Source organism: Temnothorax americanus, unplaced genomic scaffold (assembly GCF_048541705.1).
Source record: "Temnothorax americanus isolate GAGA-0224 unplaced genomic scaffold, ASM4854170v1 Scaffold59, whole genome shotgun sequence".
Lineage (NCBI taxonomy): Eukaryota > Metazoa > Arthropoda > Insecta > Hymenoptera > Formicidae > Temnothorax > Temnothorax americanus.
Window position 1 is genome coordinate 828,906 of NW_027509741.1, and position 20,314 is coordinate 849,219.

The 20,314-nt window shown below is 34.0% G+C and overlaps 1 protein-coding gene across 1 annotated transcript; it reads right to left on the reverse strand.

Moving 5' to 3' along the window:
• Nucleotides 1–720: 720 nt before the first annotated feature.
• Nucleotides 721–15,607, reverse strand: LOC143904884 (uncharacterized). The gene is made up of 5 exons (XM_077419862.1): nt 13,482–15,607; nt 6,060–6,262; nt 5,469–5,819; nt 4,502–4,582; nt 721–3,123 (listed from the first exon to the last, which is right to left on the reverse strand). The coding sequence occupies exons 1-5, from the start codon at nt 15,358–15,360 to the stop codon at nt 2,923–2,925; spliced, it is 2,715 nt and encodes a 904-aa protein (XP_077275988.1). The 5' UTR covers nt 15,361–15,607; the 3' UTR covers nt 721–2,922.
• Nucleotides 15,608–20,314: the final 4,707 nt, after the last annotated feature.

Below are 20,314 nucleotides of genomic sequence, written 5' to 3' on the forward strand. Positions count from 1 at the left end.
TATCTGCTTTTAAAGAAGGCATGTAAGATATTGAATTGTTGCCGCTTTTCCGCGATGCTGATTGATTCTCTCATTGCGCTTATTTCGTGAGCATTTGTTATCGCATATTTTGACAGTTTTATGTATCAAGGAGTTAATAATGTAATAGTAATAGTATAATGTTAAAGCTAAATAGCGCGTGCGAAGCGCGCGTCTGTGATGTTTATAGTTCTATAGTAGATTATAAAATTATTATATTTAGAAAAAAAAGAATTATTTTATAAAAACACGAAACATTACTATTGGAAAAGAAAGCTTGATTAAAAAATGAGAAGAAAGAAATATCACAAAAGATTATAAAATTATTATATTTAAAATTATATTATTTATTTAAAACTAAATATGAAGCATTATTTTTAGAGGAAGAAATTGATTAAAAATAAGAATAAAAAACTGCATAAACATTGTAAATCTATTATATTTAGTTTATTAAAGAAATTAACTATTTTAAAAAGGCATCATCTTCAAAAGAAAAAAAATTTGATTAAAAATAAAAAGAAAAGAAACATATATAAAAGTGATAAAACTATTATATTTAGAGAGAAATGATTTTTGAAAAGTATCATTATTATTATTATTATTAAAAAATAAACTTGACTAAAAGAAGAAAAAAGTATTATAAAAGATCATAAAATTAAAATTATATTGATGTTTATAATAAGGAATAAATGCGAATGTCAATCTGAGTGTACGAGTCTTACGTTTATTTGTAGATAAATTCGATAAATAATAATTACAATACGTCATTTAAATTGTATATATTATTAAATGAACTATTGATTTGACATTTTGTTTTGCTCGATTGTTGGCCTTTATTCCCATTGTATTTTGACATATACGAGCGATTACTTTATTTATTAATAATTACAATAGTATTAATTGTATATCTTGTTACAGTGACTTAAATTTATACATTTACAATTTCATAATTTACATGGATTTAATTTTCAACGAGTGATAAAATGACGAAAACACTATACATTCATCAGACCGTTCGCTTTTTTTCCAATGCAGAAGAAAAATAATATTCCTGCCGAATAGCGATGTGTGTATGTGGCGCGTGAGTGCGTGTATGTATATGTGCGGGCATTCGCATATATATGTGTGTTGATTGTAGATTAAACTGTATTACGCACAGGAATCTTTGCCATATAATTACTGTAAAAATTCAACAAATAATCTCATCTTTGAAAAGGCACGAGTGTTTTGTTTCCGTCACGAAAATCGAAATTCTCTCGTCAGATCTTAATCCCTTCACTATTACAATTACATTCTACAACGACGCATTCGCATTTACGGAAAAAGAAATTTTTTAAAATGTTTAGTCATTCTGGACAATTTTGAATCTTCAATCTTCGAAATTCGGGATTTAAAGAAACAATGAGAATCAAAAGGGATTTAAAGAATTTTAAATTTCTTTGAATACATAAATATATATATATATATATATATATATATATATATTATTATTAATTTTAATGTGAATATTAATTATTATGATTTTATGCACATGCAATTTTTCATCCATTTTTTTAACATGAGTTTTTCAAATTTATTTATCACTTATTTATTTTTCCAAACGTAGATAAAATGTCATACTGAAGGGATTAGTAATTATCACGTAAATTGCATAAATTAAACATGCTTTTTATACGATGATGACACATTATCGTAACTTCCTCTCATAATCCCAACAGGAGGATTATCGAAATCATAGAATAATTTATCGCAGATAAACGATTAATTAAAACTCGCAGACCGAGAATAGGTCATTGAAGTGAATCGTTCTTGCCAACTTCACATCGCGCGACAAAAGTCAACTCAGATGGAGTAATTACAAAGTCACGCGATGATAGAATATACAAAATACCAATTTCTTTTTATACATATACTTCTTATACTTGTCAATAGACACTAGACTACGAAAAATAAATCGTGAGATGTATTGTTACCCGCGAACATTTGGCAAGAGCAGCTGCAGAGTAGCAATATTTCTTTTTTGGTTCGATGTATTTTGACAAAAATAGGTCTTCGAAATCCATCGCATTCATATAATTACAGACTATCACTGGAGATATCACTGTAACAGGCATTTAATTTACCGCCGATTGGGAGAATTGCGCTAATTCGCTTCATGGAATACGTGTGCAGTCATAAAAAATAGGAAAATATATATCTTCTGTAGGCATGTATCTTTTATTTTATATTCGTACAATTGTACGATATGTTGTAATCATAAAATTCCATAAATATATCACCAAATTCTAAATTCACGCCCAAAATTCCAAAATAAAATTATGAAACAATACTATTTCACCTGTACTATTGGCGTGACTTTTCATCAAAACCTTCCTCTTAAAATTATTCACAAACCCAATCTGTGGGACTCTCACCTGACAAGACGCGATTTGAATATAATTGTGCGTATTGTTTCACATAAATTCGTTTCAACCTCTTCGTTGAATTATATGCCCAATCGTTTTACACGCAAAACTCGATCGCCTCATCTAAAACTCCATCTCTTCGGGCATTCATCAAACACGATGGCAGATGCGATTAGATCTCCAGTTTCCATAAATTCACTAATCCGCATCTTCGCGCGTCTCAGAAATATATGTACACTCGAGAGAATCGCGTTTATTAGATGCGATTTCAACGATAGACGGACGTGTAGCGTATGTAATGCTCTGAAGATTTCATTGTTGGCGCCGCCGAGACAATCAGGACCGTCTTTGCATTGACAGAGAAGGAACTTAGATATTCAGAATTTAACTTAATAAAAGTGAGAGAGAGAGAGAGAGAGACATTTCGCGTATTCCAAGAAACGAACTCGAACGAGCGCTCGATCGAGACGTGTAGGAACTTTTCCTGAAAGAAGTGCATCTACAGGTTGACGTCTTCTTGTTTGGCTCTGGGCGCGATCTTTTCGCCGCTCTCAGACTCCTTCGCGCTCACGTGGACGTCCGCGACCTCGACCGGCGGCGGCGGCGCCGGTTTTATCGAGTTGTCGTCGTCGGCGACCTCGAAGCCGATTGTGGCTCCGATCTTCTGGCTCGCCTGCTTGAATGAATCCGATAGCATCACCTGGCGACACACGATTAAGCTGATTAATTCGATCAGATTTAATGAGTATTGTTCTCTCACGTATTTTCACATCGCTACTTTAATTCTCGGCCATTGAATCAGTACATTCATTATTTCTTGTAAATAGACGAATATGTAAATACGCTGTGTATAAGAAATATTGTGTTAGATACAAGGTACTCTGTCGAGATTCTTGTTGCTAATTAGAAATATTCTGTTTGGCATCTATTGGATGTTATTACTGAAATGTATGTGCTAACATGAAAATTCTCCAGAAATGAGGATGAGAAGAAATATTAAAATGATGAAATCTTAATGAATAATGGTAAATAAGCATTTTAATTATAACTATATCATAATTAAGAATTATGAAGTTATGCGAAAGATATAATTATATTGTTTTAGTGACTACCACAATAATTATAAAATTAATAATATTTTAAGAAAGATTGTAGTGCATTCCATACTCCATACATTTTCTGTAAGTAATTAGCTAAAATAAAAAACATTAAAAAAAAAAACAGAAAAAATGAATAAAATATATAATTAGAGATTTATAGAAAGCTCAAGAATGAAATAAAAAATGAAATCAATCGTATCAGATCGATACGAGTGTAACGAGTCTGCAAGTGCTAGATGTCTAACTAGTCTAATTAATTAGTTTCTAACTGGACTAATCTGATTAAACTAGTTTCAATTGAAAGCTATTATAAGAAATATAATTATGTTATCACATGGATATCTGTAGCTCGTCTTAATTTGATTTGATATAAGGATTAGTCTTGATTAGTCTTGATTTGATTTGTTATAATTTCTTTAACACTTTGAGTGCCAAGCTGATTTCGTCATTAAGCTCTGGGAGACGCAAAGAGACGTGTGCGATTGTTTTTAATATATACAAAGTCAAATTACACAAAATATATATATATGCTATGCAAAAAAATTAATTAAATAAAGAAATATATGTAGGTATATTATTATATATTTAATAATAAAATTTTAGATAGAATAAGTAAAACTGTCATTCACAAATAATAGATCTTTTTGTGATTAAAACATATATAAAATTCATGAAAGTAGTGACATATATAAAATTAAAAAAAAAATTTTTTAAATAACAGATAAATTAAAGAATGAATAAATCTCTTTTTAATGTGACAAATTTAATAAATTATTTTAATACTTTATTGTTTTTTAAATGTTTTTATATAATTTATATTGTTCTTTTTCTGTCTCAAATACTTAATAATCATTCTTAATGGAATAAATACAACTGTCACCCGCAAATGGATGACGGAGATCTTGCTGAAACTTACGCGTTACTTAAATATGAATAATATGGCAATAAATGTATTAAAATAAAATTGTTGTCGCTCACCTGCACGACATTGATGCACATGGATGTGAGCGCCAGGCCAAACACCAGGTATACTATCGAACACATCATGTATATGGGATGCTAAATCAATCAATCAATGAATCCGTTAAGTTCTACGAATCGTGGATCTCGCAGTATTTAAGGTAAAGGTACCAATACCCGGACATGTACCTATATCCGGACACCTTTATTATTTATAAGTATAACGCGAATTAAAATCAAAGATAAAAGTATTTTTTCTTGTAGTTTGAAACTTTAATTATAATATCCAAACGTTTATTTTCATAAATTTATATTTTTTTGAAAGGTATCCAGACACAGATACGTGTCCAGGTATTGGTACATTTCCTATGCTTAAGTGTCCGCGCGGGTATTGGTACCTTTACCTTATATAATTTTATTAACTAAGACTTTACTTCACTAATTAACGATACGAAAGAAAATAAGCTTGTGCGAAACAACGAAATGAATACATGTATACGGTGATATACAGCTTCTCGTTGAGAGAGAGGTCTTACACGTCAAAAGGCTTACCATCTGAACGCCACCGTGGAAAAAAGAAACACGAGAGTAAATTAATCATTTGCAAAGATGCAAACTGTCGTGAGATTGCAAATAAAATTCGAGAGGCGAATTCAAAGAGGGGCTAAGGGCAAATCAAACGGAATTCGCGAATTCCTAACATATAGCAGTCATGGCGAATGATAAATAATTAAAAGAATGCCATTTAGATGAATACGCTAATTAGTCTTCTGCTAATTCCACTCAAGTAACTCTCATTAACCAATATCTCAACGTCGTACGATTTACCTCTCAACTTACATCGACCATTATTCATGTGTCTATCGAAGTCGATGAAGAAATAATCGAAATATAAATTTTTATCTACAAATTTATGAAGAATATGTTATTATTAATTATTAATTATTTGGTTCGACTGAATGACATTCGACCTGAGGATAATCACCTTTGGCACGTAATCGCCGAAGCCGATAGTACTCATAGAGATGAAGACGAAGTAGAAGCTCTCGAAGAAGTTCCAAGCTTCCCACATGGAGTATAGGGTGGCTCCTATGAAGATATAAGCCAGGAGAATGACGATCGCCACCGAAATCGGTAGATTGAATTCGTCATCGACGGCAAAGGCCGATAATGCCGGCGTACCCGGCGTGTCGGGCGCGTTGGCGTCCACGTTCAGGACCGTCTGTGGCTGCTGAGTCTGCTGCCTCTGCATCTCCTCGATCTCCTCCGGATTCATCTGCGAGGGCCGCCGAAACTTCGCGAGATCGTATACGAGTTGCATGCCCTTCATAACTTCCTGCGATTTCCACAGTGGGCGAGATAAAATTATTAATTAACTGGATGGATGGATCCAGATAGATCGGTTGAGCGATCAAAAATAAGAAGTAATGCAATAAAAATGGAATGCAAAAAATATACTGAAAATATGCAATATCGTAAATTGAAGATATTTTGAAAGATTCTAGAAATTTGGAAGTTGGCCTAATTTTTTCTTTAAGCGATAATTTTTTTAAAGCGCATGGAGTATGTATCTTACCTGAACGGGCGCAGTGCGACGGACTTTACGGCAACTACCAGTGTAATACAACCTTCTCACGAATGCCCACAGGAACTTTATACCGCGCGTAAATAATTTACCGAAGTCGGCCAAAATTATAAGAAACATCGGGATGCCGAAAATGGCGTACACAATCGTGATGGCTTTTCCTGTGTCCGTAGTTGGTGAGATATGTCCATACCCTGTAATGAAAAATCACCCAATTAATTAATTAGAATATGTTATTACACCCATGTATTACTCCCAACTTCATTTTTACGCGATATACATATATGTATCACGTAAAATAAGAAATCGTGTTATTTGAGAAAAACTGCATAAAAGAATGGTGCTATTTGAAAAAGTTTTCTTTTTACGTGGTTCTTTCACTCGGTATCGGTCGGTATGCGTCTACTTATGTAAAAAGTGCTTGTATTTATAGGCCAACCATGTGACGAAAAACCTTTTGTACATACGTATAGTATGTATTGCGAAAATGGGTTATGTTTTACTTCTTCAGGGTCTGCTGACAACATATGGAAACTTTAAATGAAAAGATAAAACACATATATGTAATTAACCAAACAAAACTTTATTTTATTATCACATTATGACTTATTCGCCTATATAATCTGTCTACGGTATTACTCGTTTTTTCAACATGATAGTATGGAAGGACATGTGTCCGATTGAAATTTTTTTATTAATTAGGATAGTCTCATTAATTAGTTAGATAGGATGTTAGGATAATGCGCTGAAGATGACCCCAAAAAGGATCGAAACGTACGTAATTTGACCACATTTGACTGTATTTGCGAATCACCTACATAATAAATTTGAGCAGTAAAACACCACGCTTGGCTTTTATTGTCAGAGAGAGAGAGAAGAGAGAGAGAGAGAGAGAGAGAGAGAAAGAATTTAATTTGAATTTTTTATATACAGAGTCTTTACATATCTGTTTCATTAATTAATTTGTTATTAGAAATTAAAATTAAGATCTGATGTATATGTACATGAGAGATAAAACGAGCAAGTAATAACATTTACTTCGCCAGCAATTATAATTAATTTAATTAACATAACAGTTAAGACTTTTTAATCGACCCAACTTACTATAATAATCGTCATGACAATACGGCCATTGGTTTCGGTCAGATTAATCGCCAAGACCATGGGTCTAAATTTATGTAACATAAAAATAATGAGAGATAAAAATTTTTTCAGAAACCGCGTTACTTAGAAAAACCGCGTAAAAAGAGAGTTAAGTGTATATTGAAACGTTTAATGCTGGGTTTATCTCTGACATATTTATCTTGAAATAAAAAATTAGCTTCATAGTTGCCATATTAAAATTTATAGCATAGTATATTTTTATTTATATTACATTTAATATATTTTGTATATAATGTCTAATAAATTATATATAATAAAATAATATAATTTTATTGCATATATATATTATATATATATATACCTATATAATATAATATATAATTAATATCATATATTTTATATATATATATAATAATATTATTAAATATATTACTTTATTATAAAAAATATAATGGTCATATTGCGTCGTACAAGTTCAATTGTAGGACGCATACATAGAACGAAATCGTAATGATCATAGTTTATTTTGTTTGCGTCGGTCTCTGAATCGTCGCTGCAAAAGCGGCGCGTTTACGCACGTCGCGAGTAAAGTCTAAGTTTAGATTATTCATGCAACGGAGCTATATAAGACGGTTATTTTCTCGTAAACTGGTAGCATTCGCCTTGGCTGGGTATGATTCAGGGAATGCAATTGAACGATTCCACTTAACGAATACGATCAATATGTATAAATTTAAATTTAAATGTATTTTTTCTGCAAATTTGTCCGATCGGAAAAGTGCTCATTGTCATCATTGCATAATGTGAGTTAACGACGTATCGAGCTTCCGAAGCTTTCTCGTTTACGATCCAAATTTATCACGTCTTGACGATCTCTCTAAACGATATAATATAAAGAATAGGTACTAACTATTTAAACAGAATTTAAAACAATATAAAAAATAAATAAATTGTGAATTTCTTAATTAATTATTTATCTTCTATTTTATTTTATTCATTATTTCCTATTATTAAATTTGCAACGATTTTCATTTCTTAATGTTTTATTAGTTTTTTAACCAAATTCAATTTAAATAAATATATTTTAAACAAATGTTTCAGTTTTTTAAATTAATTTTTACCTTGTCGACATGTGCGCGTTTTTCTTGATTAGAGAGAGTGTAAACACCATCAAAATTTCAATGCATTTATTACGGCAACGCCGTAAAACGTTTTACATCAAACGAAACTTGTTGGTGAGCTTTCCTTTACAACGCGTATTATTTGATATGTATATGTATAACGGATATAATTATTTTAATTTTGCGTTTTACTGTTGCGCTGAACAAAATACGTCACCGACATGCATTTTTCTTGACGCTTTTTCATCAAGAGATGGTGTAGGCACCATCAGAATTTCAATGTATTTATGTGTCAGAAAATCAATAAGGGACCCATAAAACGTTCTACAGCTAGCAAACGAAACTTATTCGTGAACTTTCACAACGCGTATGGTTTTATATGTATATCTGATATATATATATATATATATATATATATATATATATATATATATATATATATAGTTACATACATATAGTTATATATATATATATATATATATATATATATATATATATATAAAGGAAGATGTCCTGACTGGCTCACTCACTCACTCACTCACTCATCAACGCCCAGCCCAAACCCCTGAACCGAATTTTTACCAAAAGTATATGAAATAGGGGTAGAATTTTCCGGGGAGTGCCACTATGTGTATAGTTTTTCGTTACCGATTTTCTGGAAACCGGTTTTTCTAATTTTTTTAATTTTTTGAGAAATAATTCACCGAATTTCAAAGAATTGTAGATCAAATAAGGGTAGAATTTTCCGGGGAGTGCTATGAAGTGTATAATTTTTCGTTACCGATCTTTTCGGGAACCGGTATTCGCCTTTTTTCAAATAATTTTTACTAAAATTATATGAAATAGGGGTAGAATTTTTCGGGGAGTGTCACTATGTGTATAGTTTTTTGTTACCGATTTTCTGGAAACCGGTTTTTCTAATTTTTCTAATTTTTCGAAAAATAATTGATCAAATTTCAACAAATTATAGATCAAACAGGGGTAGAATTTTCCGAGGAGTACTATGAAGTGTATAATTTTTTGTTACCGATCTTTTCGGGAACCGGTATCTTTTTGGAAATTGGTTACAAAAGAGAGAGAAAGAGAGAGAGAAAAAGTGAGAGGGAGAGAGAAATTTTTTTAAAGAGAGACAGAGGGAGAGAAGGAAAGGGAGAGAGGAAAGAGAGGGGGAGAGAGGGAGAGAAAGAGAGAAGAAAAAGAAAGAGAGAGAAAGAGAAAGAGAGAGAGAGAGAGAGAGAGAGAGAGAGAGAGAGAGAGAGAGAGAGAGAGAGAGAGAGAGAGAGAGACTATTTGCGTGTCTTATTATATATGTTCTCCGGGGCGAAGCCCGGGTAACCAGCTAGTATATATGTATATATATATATATATATATATATATATATATATATACTATATGCATGTAACAAATGTAATTATCTTAATTTTGCGTGCTCTTGTTACGCTAAACAAAGTACGTCGTCGATATAACGTTAATTCATCTTTTCGGAGGAACATTAAACTGTGAACAGTTGTAACACTATTTTACGAACGATAGTAATTTAATAGATATTTATTTGAAGAAAAATATTTCAAAATATTTTAAATTCAAAAGAAAAAAATACGAGAAATTGTTTTAAGCTCATTTGATTTAAAATACAAAAAGAAACTCGGATGAATATAATAGTAAGAAGTATATTAGAAATAGAGTTTTAATAATTTTTTTCTCTTTTCTTCTTTATTTGATATAATTCTTCATTTATATATATATATATAATATAAAAATCTTTCAGATTTATATTAATAATTTGAAGGGTACAGCCCCATACAGCACAGATTCTTGCAGAAAGCTTCCAGGAAGGTTTCAAAAACATTTCAACCTTTCACATTTTATGTGCAACATCTCTGAAAGAATTCTGCAATATGTCATATAAAATGTTGCAATAGAAATGTTTTTTAAACCTTTCACATGAAGATAATGTTTCAAAACTTTTAGTTGAGTTATCTCTGAATCGTTTCACATGAAATAATTTTATAAATCTTTCAGTTGAGCTGTTTCTAAAACCTTTCTCACGCAATAAATTTGAAAACATTCAATTGATTTATTTCTGAATTGTTTCATATGAAATGATTTTGTATACCTTTTAGTTGAGCTGTTTCAGAAACCTTTCTCACGCAATAAATTTGAAAACTTTCAATTAAGTTAGTTCTGAATCGTTTTATATGAAATGATTTTGTAAACCTTTCATTTGAGCTGTTTTTAAAACCTTTCTCACGCAATAAATTTGAAAACTTTCAGTTTATTTATTTCTGAATTGTTTCATATGAAATTATTTTGTGAACCTTTCAGTTGAACTGTTTCTGAAAACTTTCTCACGCAATAAAAAATTTTAATTAAGTTATTTTAGAAACATTTCATAAAATATAATTTTGCAAACCTTTTAGTTGAGTTTTCGATGAAACTTTATACACATCTAGGAGAAGTAAATATAGACAAATTTAGAAATTTTTAATTGCAGCCCTAAAAACCACACCCATCATATGTAGGGCTTTTTGTTTTTCTCAGATATAAATTATTAATATTATTTTATGTAATGATATACAAATCTTTTATATTAACCCGTTGTGGTCACACCTAAAAATAACGTAGTGGTCACACGGGTTCCAATGGACCCCACAACAGTTGCCATTTGCGTTCTTTTTTATGTATCCACTCAAACCTTGAACTGGAATTTAGTTTATAAATAAAAAATTTTTTTTTTCGAGAAATTTGACTTTTTTTTACAAAAATATTTATCAAAATTTGTTGAAATAAAGCAAAAAAACTTCCTGCGTTTTACTCTCAAAATAGTATACTTTTAAGGGAAAAAAAGCCTGGAGTCCACTGGACCCCATGTGACCACAACGGGTTAATTAATATTTATAATATATCAATTACAGCACAGATTCTTGCAGAAAGCTTCCAGAAAGGTTTCAAAAACATTTCAACTTTTCACATTGCGTTCTTTTTGATGTATCCGCTCAAACCTTGAACTGGAATTTAGTTTATGTGACTTCCTCTTTATAATCCAATAATAATTTTAAAAAATTTTTTATGTTGAAAAAACGTAAAAAATTTTTTTTTTTTTTTTTTTTAAATTTGACTTTTTTTACAAAAATATTCATCAAAATTTTTTGAAATAAAGCAAAAAAACTTCCTGCGTTTTACTCTTAAAATAGTATACTTTTAAGGGAAAAAAAAGCCTGGGGTCCACTGGACCCCATGTGACCACAACAGGTTAATATTTATAATATATCAATTGTTGTTGCGTTGTTTTTAATATTTGCCAGTTAATAAATAATTTCAAATTTTTGAACACTAAAGATGCTTATTATACGATATGAACATAAACTAGAAGGAATTAAGCATCAGAACCAGAGGATCGTCACTAGCCCGTTCGATCATGGAAGTCAAGCAACTTTAAGCGCGGTTACTACTTGGATGGGTGACCGCCCGAATAAAAAAAATACGGCAATATATTTCGGAAACCTTTCAACACTTTCTCAAAAATGTTTCAAGTGCGGGAATCGCGGACATTTTGCTATTCCAAAGCTGTCTCAGAGATGTTGCAGAAACATTTTAAAATATTTATGACATGTTTCAACTCTCCATCAGATAAAACATTTTTTAAATATCTCTGAAAGGTTTTTCAGATATATTTTGGTAACCTTTCAGCACGGTTTCAGAAAGGTTTCAAGTGCAAGAATCGCGGACATTTTGCTATTCCAGAGATGTCTCAGAGCTGTTGCAGAAACATTTTGAAATATTTATGAGATGTTTCAACCTATCGAATGAAACATTTCTTAGATATTTCTGAAAGGTTCTTGTGCTGTATGGGAGGGCAAAAACGATCAGTGTCAATGTTCGGAGTAATTTCGAGAAAGACGTAATTTTAAGTTTCAAGACATCCAATATCTTAGGGAAGTATTGAAAAAAGTACTAGCAGTAAATATTGGAATACATCATAGTGTTTGCTTACATTGTATGTTGAACTCTGATGGTTCTGCCCCACAAGCGCATAAACTATGATCATTTTTCTCCAACATGGTATATCTTTTAACCTTATTTCTAATGAATTATATAACTGTTCTTGATCAAAAAGACAACAGATAAGAATTATGAAAATTTTTTCAAAATGCCATAAGATAGTATAATCAGATCAAATTCGATAAAAAGTGGACTTTAATTGTTTTTCTCCTGTATCCTGTATCCTTTAATTTTAATGTGTCTATTTTTTTTCTTTTTTCGTAAATTATATCAGAGAAATAAAGACGTATAAGATATACACGCATATAGTGCTAAAAACTGCTTCAGTTCAAAGACGCTACTTCTTCGTGAAGAAGTTTTTCTGAGAAGTTTTATACATGATACACAAGGGTGAGAGTTAATAATTATCCGCTCTCTATTTCTATAATTTATTAGAACAACAGTAGAAAATATACAATTGCATCATTTTTCAACATTCTCCTTGCTTTTCAATGCTTGTTCCAGCGTTCCACAAGCTTGTATATACCCTCGAAAAAAATGTTTTGGTTTGTCCCTCAGCCATGTATGCACCATTTCTTGGTCTATGGAAAATCGACGACCTCTTAAGGAATCTTCAAGTAAACCAAACAAATAGTGATCTGAGGATGCGAGATCTGGACTATACAGGTTTATTTTTTATTTCTACACTAGATACTGGACTGCACTAAAACTTCCCTTTTCGCTTTCGCCAAATTTCAAACATATACCTATCTCACTTGAAGTACAGAGAGTGTACACTAGTTCAGCTATAAAAAACAAATCTTATATGTAGCGTTTGAACACTGTGGACAGTAGTATTTGGGCATGCATTGTCATGCAACAACAACCAACATGTGCAAGAAACGGTGCATACATGACTGAAAGACAAACTAGAAACATTTTTTCTTCGAGGGTATATGCAAGCTTGTGAAACAAGTGCATTGAAAGGGATTATGTTGAAAAATGATGTAATTGAACGTTCTCTACTATTATTCTAATAAATTATAGAAATAGAGTGCGAGAATTATTGACTCACCCTTGTATTTTCAAGATCAACATTAAAAAAAAAAAAAATTAAAAGGAGGCTACTAGAAGATGATCTCTCCAGGAAAATTGTTTCCACCTTAAGCCTCGTCCAAGACAATTAACGTATTCTCAGATTCTCACCGATGGTGGTGATGACAGTGAGACAGTACACGACCGCATTCAGGAAACTCCAACTTTTTTGACCGCTGTACGTATGTAAGCCGGCTTCGTGAGCTGTGTGAAGCTGTTCCTCGAACTCCATCAGTTTTTTGCGCGCCATGCTCTTCCAGTCGTCCTCCCTCAAATTGTGGCTGTAATTCCACAGAGTATCTAGGAAGTCGCGCTTCACGCGCTTTACACCGCATTTGTAGAATGTTTCGAAGGCACCCTCAACGAAACGAAAGATGAAGCCGCCGAGGCCGCAGTAGATCATTACGAGCACCAATCCGGCTATGCAGCGATTACGCAGTCGCCTAATGATCGTAGTTTCACGTGGATTCTGTGCCACGAAGGTTTTAAACTCGCCGACAATATCTTTGAGAGCTCTGAAGAAGTCCAATAAAGTAATCTTCTCCGTAGCTTCTAGCTTCTCCACTATGATCTCCTCGACTTTCGGAACGAGCTCTGGTTCGTCCTCAATTTTCTCCTCTACGGTATCTGGTTCGTCTTCAATCTTTTTCTCTACGATATCTGGTTCGTTTTCAATCTTCTTTTTTACGGTATCTTCATCCTTCTTCTTAGTGCGCCAAAAGGACAACCAAGAGAACCACGATTTCTTCTTATCAGTTGTATTGGAAGACTGTATTACATTCTGAACGATGTCCTCGCACTCACTTTCGCTGTACACCAGACTGAATTTCCGTCTTCTCAAGGAACTAACTTCAACCGCGTCCTGAAACACGTCTGTGGTTTCTGGGTCCAGAATGCTACGTTCCCTTAGCAGGTACTCTCTCTGGGCCTTCGCGAAATCCTCGATCAGGCTTTCGTTACTCAGCGGGATTATCTGTTTCTTCTTCTCGATCGAGGACCTCTTCAACATCCGCTCCTCGACATATTTCTGCGGGAAACTTTCGCTTTTCTTTACCGTTTTCAGAACCTCGTCAGTGTCTTCGACCTGACGGTAAGATCTCGAGCGTGGTTTCTCAGTGTCATCCTTCGTCTGAGGCTCGTCTTCCAGTTTCTGTCGACTCGATCTCTTCTCTCGATTCGATCTCTCGGCGTCTTTCTTTTGTACTTCCGGATCACTGAGTTGACTTCTTCCGCTCGTCTTTTTCGTCCTAGACCTGGTCGCCTCCGGTGACTTCGTCCGCTTTCGACTCGACTCGCTCTTTTCATCCACATCGCTGGAGTCCGTTGATCGACTATATCTCTCCACACGTTCCTTCGATTTCCTTTTAAATCGCCTTTCGACTTTGCGGGCTTCGACAGGTCTGCCGGTCTCGCCGCTCGTCTCTTTCGGCGTCTCTGACGTCTCTTGAACAATACTAGCCTTGAACACTACCCCTTGAACAATCTCAGGTCTGATGACGTCTTTCTTTGTGGTACCATCATCAACTCTTTTCGCTACTTCGATGACTTGCTTTACTTGCTCCGTAGGTTGCGTGCTGTTGTCGCCAATCACCGCGGCATCAGTCTCACGTGTCTTCGAACTATTTCCAGCCGCCGACTTGGCGGCAACCTCGGCGCGTACAGCGATCATGTCATCCACATTCGCGGAATTCCTCGCGTCAGTCCTGTCTTTTCTCCTGGTGGGACGCTGCTCTCCTTTCTTATCCTTGTTTTGCAGTTCTTTCAAGGGTACCTCCTGCTTCTGCTGCTGTGACAGTCTATTTTCTTTCTGTTGCTGCTCCATTTTCTCCGCATCCTCAGCCATCCTCTCCATTCTGGCGCGCCTCTCCTCATCCTCATCGTCCGAAGTGTCCATGCGCGACGCGGCACCCCTCGACGAAGGATCAGGCGTCTTCTCACGCTTTCTGGCGGCTGCCTTTCGACGTCGGTGAACCGTGTAACTGTCTTCCATCGTGCGACTCTTCGTTGCCGTCACCGTTGTTGTCGTCGTTGTCGTCGTCGTTTGACGGTCTTCGTGTAGAGAGACTCGTCGAAAGGAACGCACTCGCGAAGCCGGCCCCAACGAGGCCGTGACAGAAATAAAACGGAGGCTGCTCCCACCACCACCGCTACCAAGTACCACTACCGTCGGCACGGGCGACGTTTGCCGCTACGAGCCACGGCGCCGCGGCGACGGAACCGCATGACCGGCTTTACTGCAGCGAATATCGAGCGGGAATGCCACGCGCAATCGAAACCGCGGTTTTGGCGTCGCGACGCCGCGCCTGCACCACCGCAACCCGTCCGATGGTACCGCTCGGAGGTTACACTGCACCACCAGAATTGGAAGACCGGGGTGGCCCTTTGACCCTGTGACTTCGTCAGAATTGAAAATTCTAATGGGATCGCTCGAAGATACACCGATTACTCAGATCATCCCACGTCAAAAATATGTCATTTTGTGTTGAAAAATTAATGAAAAATTGATTTAAAAATTAATAAAAAATTGATTTAAAAAAATTAATAAAAAAATAAATATAGAAATAAAAAAATAAATAAAAATTAAAAGAGAAAATTAAGAAGTTAATTATTAACATTAGATTTAAAAAACGATGATTACATGACACGTATTTAAATAATATTAATTAAACAAGGAAAACTCTTACAAAAGAACTTATAAAGATTATAAATTATGGAAATTGTGATTGAAAGCAACTATGTGCATTTCTGCGTAATATCTGATATTATGCAAACACTGATATACAGGATGATGAAAAACTAAGTGCCATTTTGTGTGATGAAAGAAGAAACCAATACAAGCATTTTAAGTTTAGGAACCATGGGTCGACGACGCTTTGTTACGGCGCTACACGCGTTTAAAGCTTCACTGCGGTGTGGAAAAACTTTGGTACGTAACTTCAGAGCTCAATAGAAGACACAAATACAAGCATTTTGAACATGGGAACCATGGGTCTCCGGTCCTTAGTTTTGGCGCTACACGCGCGTTTAAAGGCTCCACCTGCATAGCGCCGAAATTAAGGGTCGGGGATCCATGGTTCTTATGTTCAAAATGCTTGTATTTGTGTTTTCTATTGAGCTCTGAAGTTACGTACCAAAGTTTTTCCACACCGCAGTGAAACTTTAAACGCGTGTAGCGTCGTAACGAAGTGTCGTCGACCCATGGTTTCTATACTTAAAATGCTTGTATTGGTCCCTTCTTTCATCACACAAATTTATGGTACTTAGTTTTTTTTATCACCCTGTATAACAGTTACATGGTTGCAATATAATAAAATGTAACATGTAATATAATGAAAATATAATGAAAATTACATACAATGTAGATTTTAGTTTTAACCTCCTAATCATATAAAAAATTGCATAAAGAATATTTTAAAACAGTCATTTTCAGACACTTAAATCGATAGGCTAAAAAAGAATACTGTATTTTTCAGATAGTTTTATATTCGTATATAAAAAATGTCAAGATAATGTTATTTTGCTTAAAATCGTTGATCTAACTCAATTCTTATGCAAATGTTCTTCGTAGAAAAAAAATGTAGAAATTAAATAGAAATGACGACGTGTATTCAAATAATGTCGAACTCGTAACAAGCAAGACTCTTTCGTAAAAAATAAATCGGATAATTTATGTTCAAACAGATTTCTTCGACTAAATATCGATAGATATTCACGCGATTCTCGTTAGCGTTTCGAGATCGACTGTAATTTATGGACCGCACACAAATACAATTCATAGAAGCGTGCTTTCATCTGCTACGTTCCACCAGAACAAGATTGTTTTCAATATTCCTTCATCTTGGCATTGTAGTAATGCTGCGCGACACCCATTAATAACTACCATCATAATCAAGATGAAACCATAAATGGAACGAGATAAGAGCTTGTTGTTTCAATGAAAACGCATTCTCACATTGTCTGTGTGTAGTTTGAAATACATGCACACAGAAATTGACAAAGTTATTTCGTAGAAAGAAGTTATTTTGTAGATAGAACTTAATAGATTAATTCGCGTTCATTAATTTCCATATTATTAATTTATAATAATTAAATTCTTTCTCTTTCTTATATATGTATATATATATATATATATATATTTATTAAAGAAGAAAATATGTCATTTTTATTTATTAAAAAAAATGTCATAAACAACATGGTAAATAAATCCATGTACATACATGCATCAGCATATATATAACGCAGTTCAAAAAAGCCAATTCGAATATTTGGCACCGCTTTCTCGCACGGATTTAATTAAAATTTGCCGGATATATGAGGACGACGATTAACGTACAAAACATTTGCGGACGCAATTACATTTAATTGCCATATCAGCTTGTGTCTCGATAGTGATTCTGCGCAATATTTCCATCCACATCACAATGCGCCACGGCTAAGTAAGCGCGCTTATTTCGGTCGGGCGAGAAAACGTCGCGAGAGGATTTCTCGCGCTTCGCGTCCGTCAAAAACTCGAAAACACGATGACACGTCTACGTCTTTCCACGATCATCTTACCCGTGTTCTTTTCCATTATATAATGACAGAACTCAAAATAGTACGCGTGGGCATACACAACGTCGTTGTTCACAAACCTACATGAATGTGCGCAGTGTTCGAATCGCCAAATTTTTTTCAACAATCGAGACAATAAGAGAAACGCTTCACGTGTATCTTATCCGTGAATGCATTTTATTATGTTTCCACGAACGTCGCAATATTTCTTATAATCGCAAGTGTCGCAACGAATTTCGAATCGGATCTCTCGATAGAATTTATTAGATTTTTTATTTTCAACTTTAATCTCATTCGTGTATTTACGTAGCGTGTCCAATCCAAATAATTCTTTTACGCAGGTACACGCGTGTAATCGACGCGTGTACATATAAACTTTGTTTTTTATTCCATATTTTAATTTTAATTTTCATTTTAAATTTATTTTTTAATCACGCCTCTCTCGCTATCTCTCTTTGTGATCGCAAATCGAAATATTGACAGAATTCCGCTACACGGAAATATATCGAAGACTTTGATAGATACCGACACACGCAAAACGGCGATATGTCAGCGAATAAAACATTTCTTCGAAATTCCATATCGGTTATTGACCGTGCGTAGATATCAATTTTCGCGCAGGAGAGCAGAAATTGCACGGAGCACTTGGGAAACTGGGTCATGTACGTCATGTATCACAGCAAAGCACGAATTTTTCCTACAAAATTCAGCGCGAATATGTTATTTTGTCACGTTTTATTTTGTGCGGAACGACATGTTGAACTTTCAATATGCAATAGGTAATAATCGGTAACATAGCAAATATTTACAAACTGTATGTATATTTTATCGACTGTTAAATATAACTATATTTCAGAAATAACTCAGTTCGTAATATGCTCGTTAATCGAACGACCGAAAAAAATCAATATTTTCCCAATATGGAAATCCCAATAGGATTTTGATCGAGTCATAAATAAGAGCAATAATTCCATCTCGGTTTCTATAAAATAACATAAAGATATTATTCTCCTATACAAGGAATAAATCCGCATCATTTGCATCCAACAGATGTGCATTCAGATCGCATGCATCTGTATATCAGAAATCTGGACAATTCATATAAACCTATATGCAAGACCTGAGCTTGAAATCAGTCGCATCGCACACGCAGTATATTGATATACATATATATTACACATTATAGCGTAATATATATGTATCGATCTCCCGTTGCGTTTATTTTTCTGCGGGCTTTCGGTCTTTCACTCTAGAAGAAAGCTGCTCAAGACAAATAAACTGAATCTCATCAAGCAGCACAAATCAAAATAACTTGCGCGAGCTTTACGAAAGCGGGGACGACGCGAGTTGAGATACGGTCGCAAAATGTTTTGTCAGATCGAATCAAAGCGTTTTATCATAATAATGAAACCGCTTAAGACACTTAACTTTTTGCTCTTGATGTGTACGGGAATATGTCCCGCATGAAAATTGCTCTGTTTCCAGGTACGCGTACATTATATGTATACATATAAATAGCATCACTCCATTTTCATGCCTGCCTCTTTTCCCAAAGAAAATAAACATTCTCACGTGTTGAGTATATTTTTTAAAAAAGCGTGAAAACGAATTCTCCGCTCGATAGAAAAATAATATTGACGATACTGCATACACGTGCAATACCACATTTATTTACAAATTAATTAATTTAAAATTAAAAAATTGCTTATAAATTTTAAACTTTATTAGACTTTATATCACGTTAATTGCGCTAAGGGGACAACTTACCCCTGACCCCTTGAATCTTACTAAAATTTTAATATGCTATTACTACAGTACACTTTATTCACTAATTACCAAGGTACAGTAACTCTGTCCAATGTACAATAGTTTATAAAATATTAAAAAATGTGTTTCTTTCGATATCATTGATAAATAAACCAAGCTTATGCAAAAAAGTTTCATTCATAAAATGTGCTTGGTGTAAATTAGTAATATGTTTTAAATGTTTCTATGATAGATCCAAAAACGTGTACACATAATAGTGACTATAATATTAATGGTGCACAAATTGAAAGTTCCGACACCAAAGATTATTGTCATATAATGTATTTTTGTTAATTGTGATGTAGGACCGGGACTAGAAGTCATCACACGGGTAAGTTGTCACAAAACTTATAGATAGATAGAAAAGATACTTTATTACCCCAAGGGGTCTAAAAGGGCGTTTTGTAGGGACGTACCCAACCCTGTCACAAAGCTTATATCTTACTTAATAGATTGAGTGGAATATTCTTCTCTACAGTATAGGTTGCTCCTATCGTGTTAGGATGTACGAAATAGCTCGTTTCAAAAACATTGCATGTGATATTTACGAGCACTTTTTAAAAATTGGAGGTTGTGAGTAAATTTTT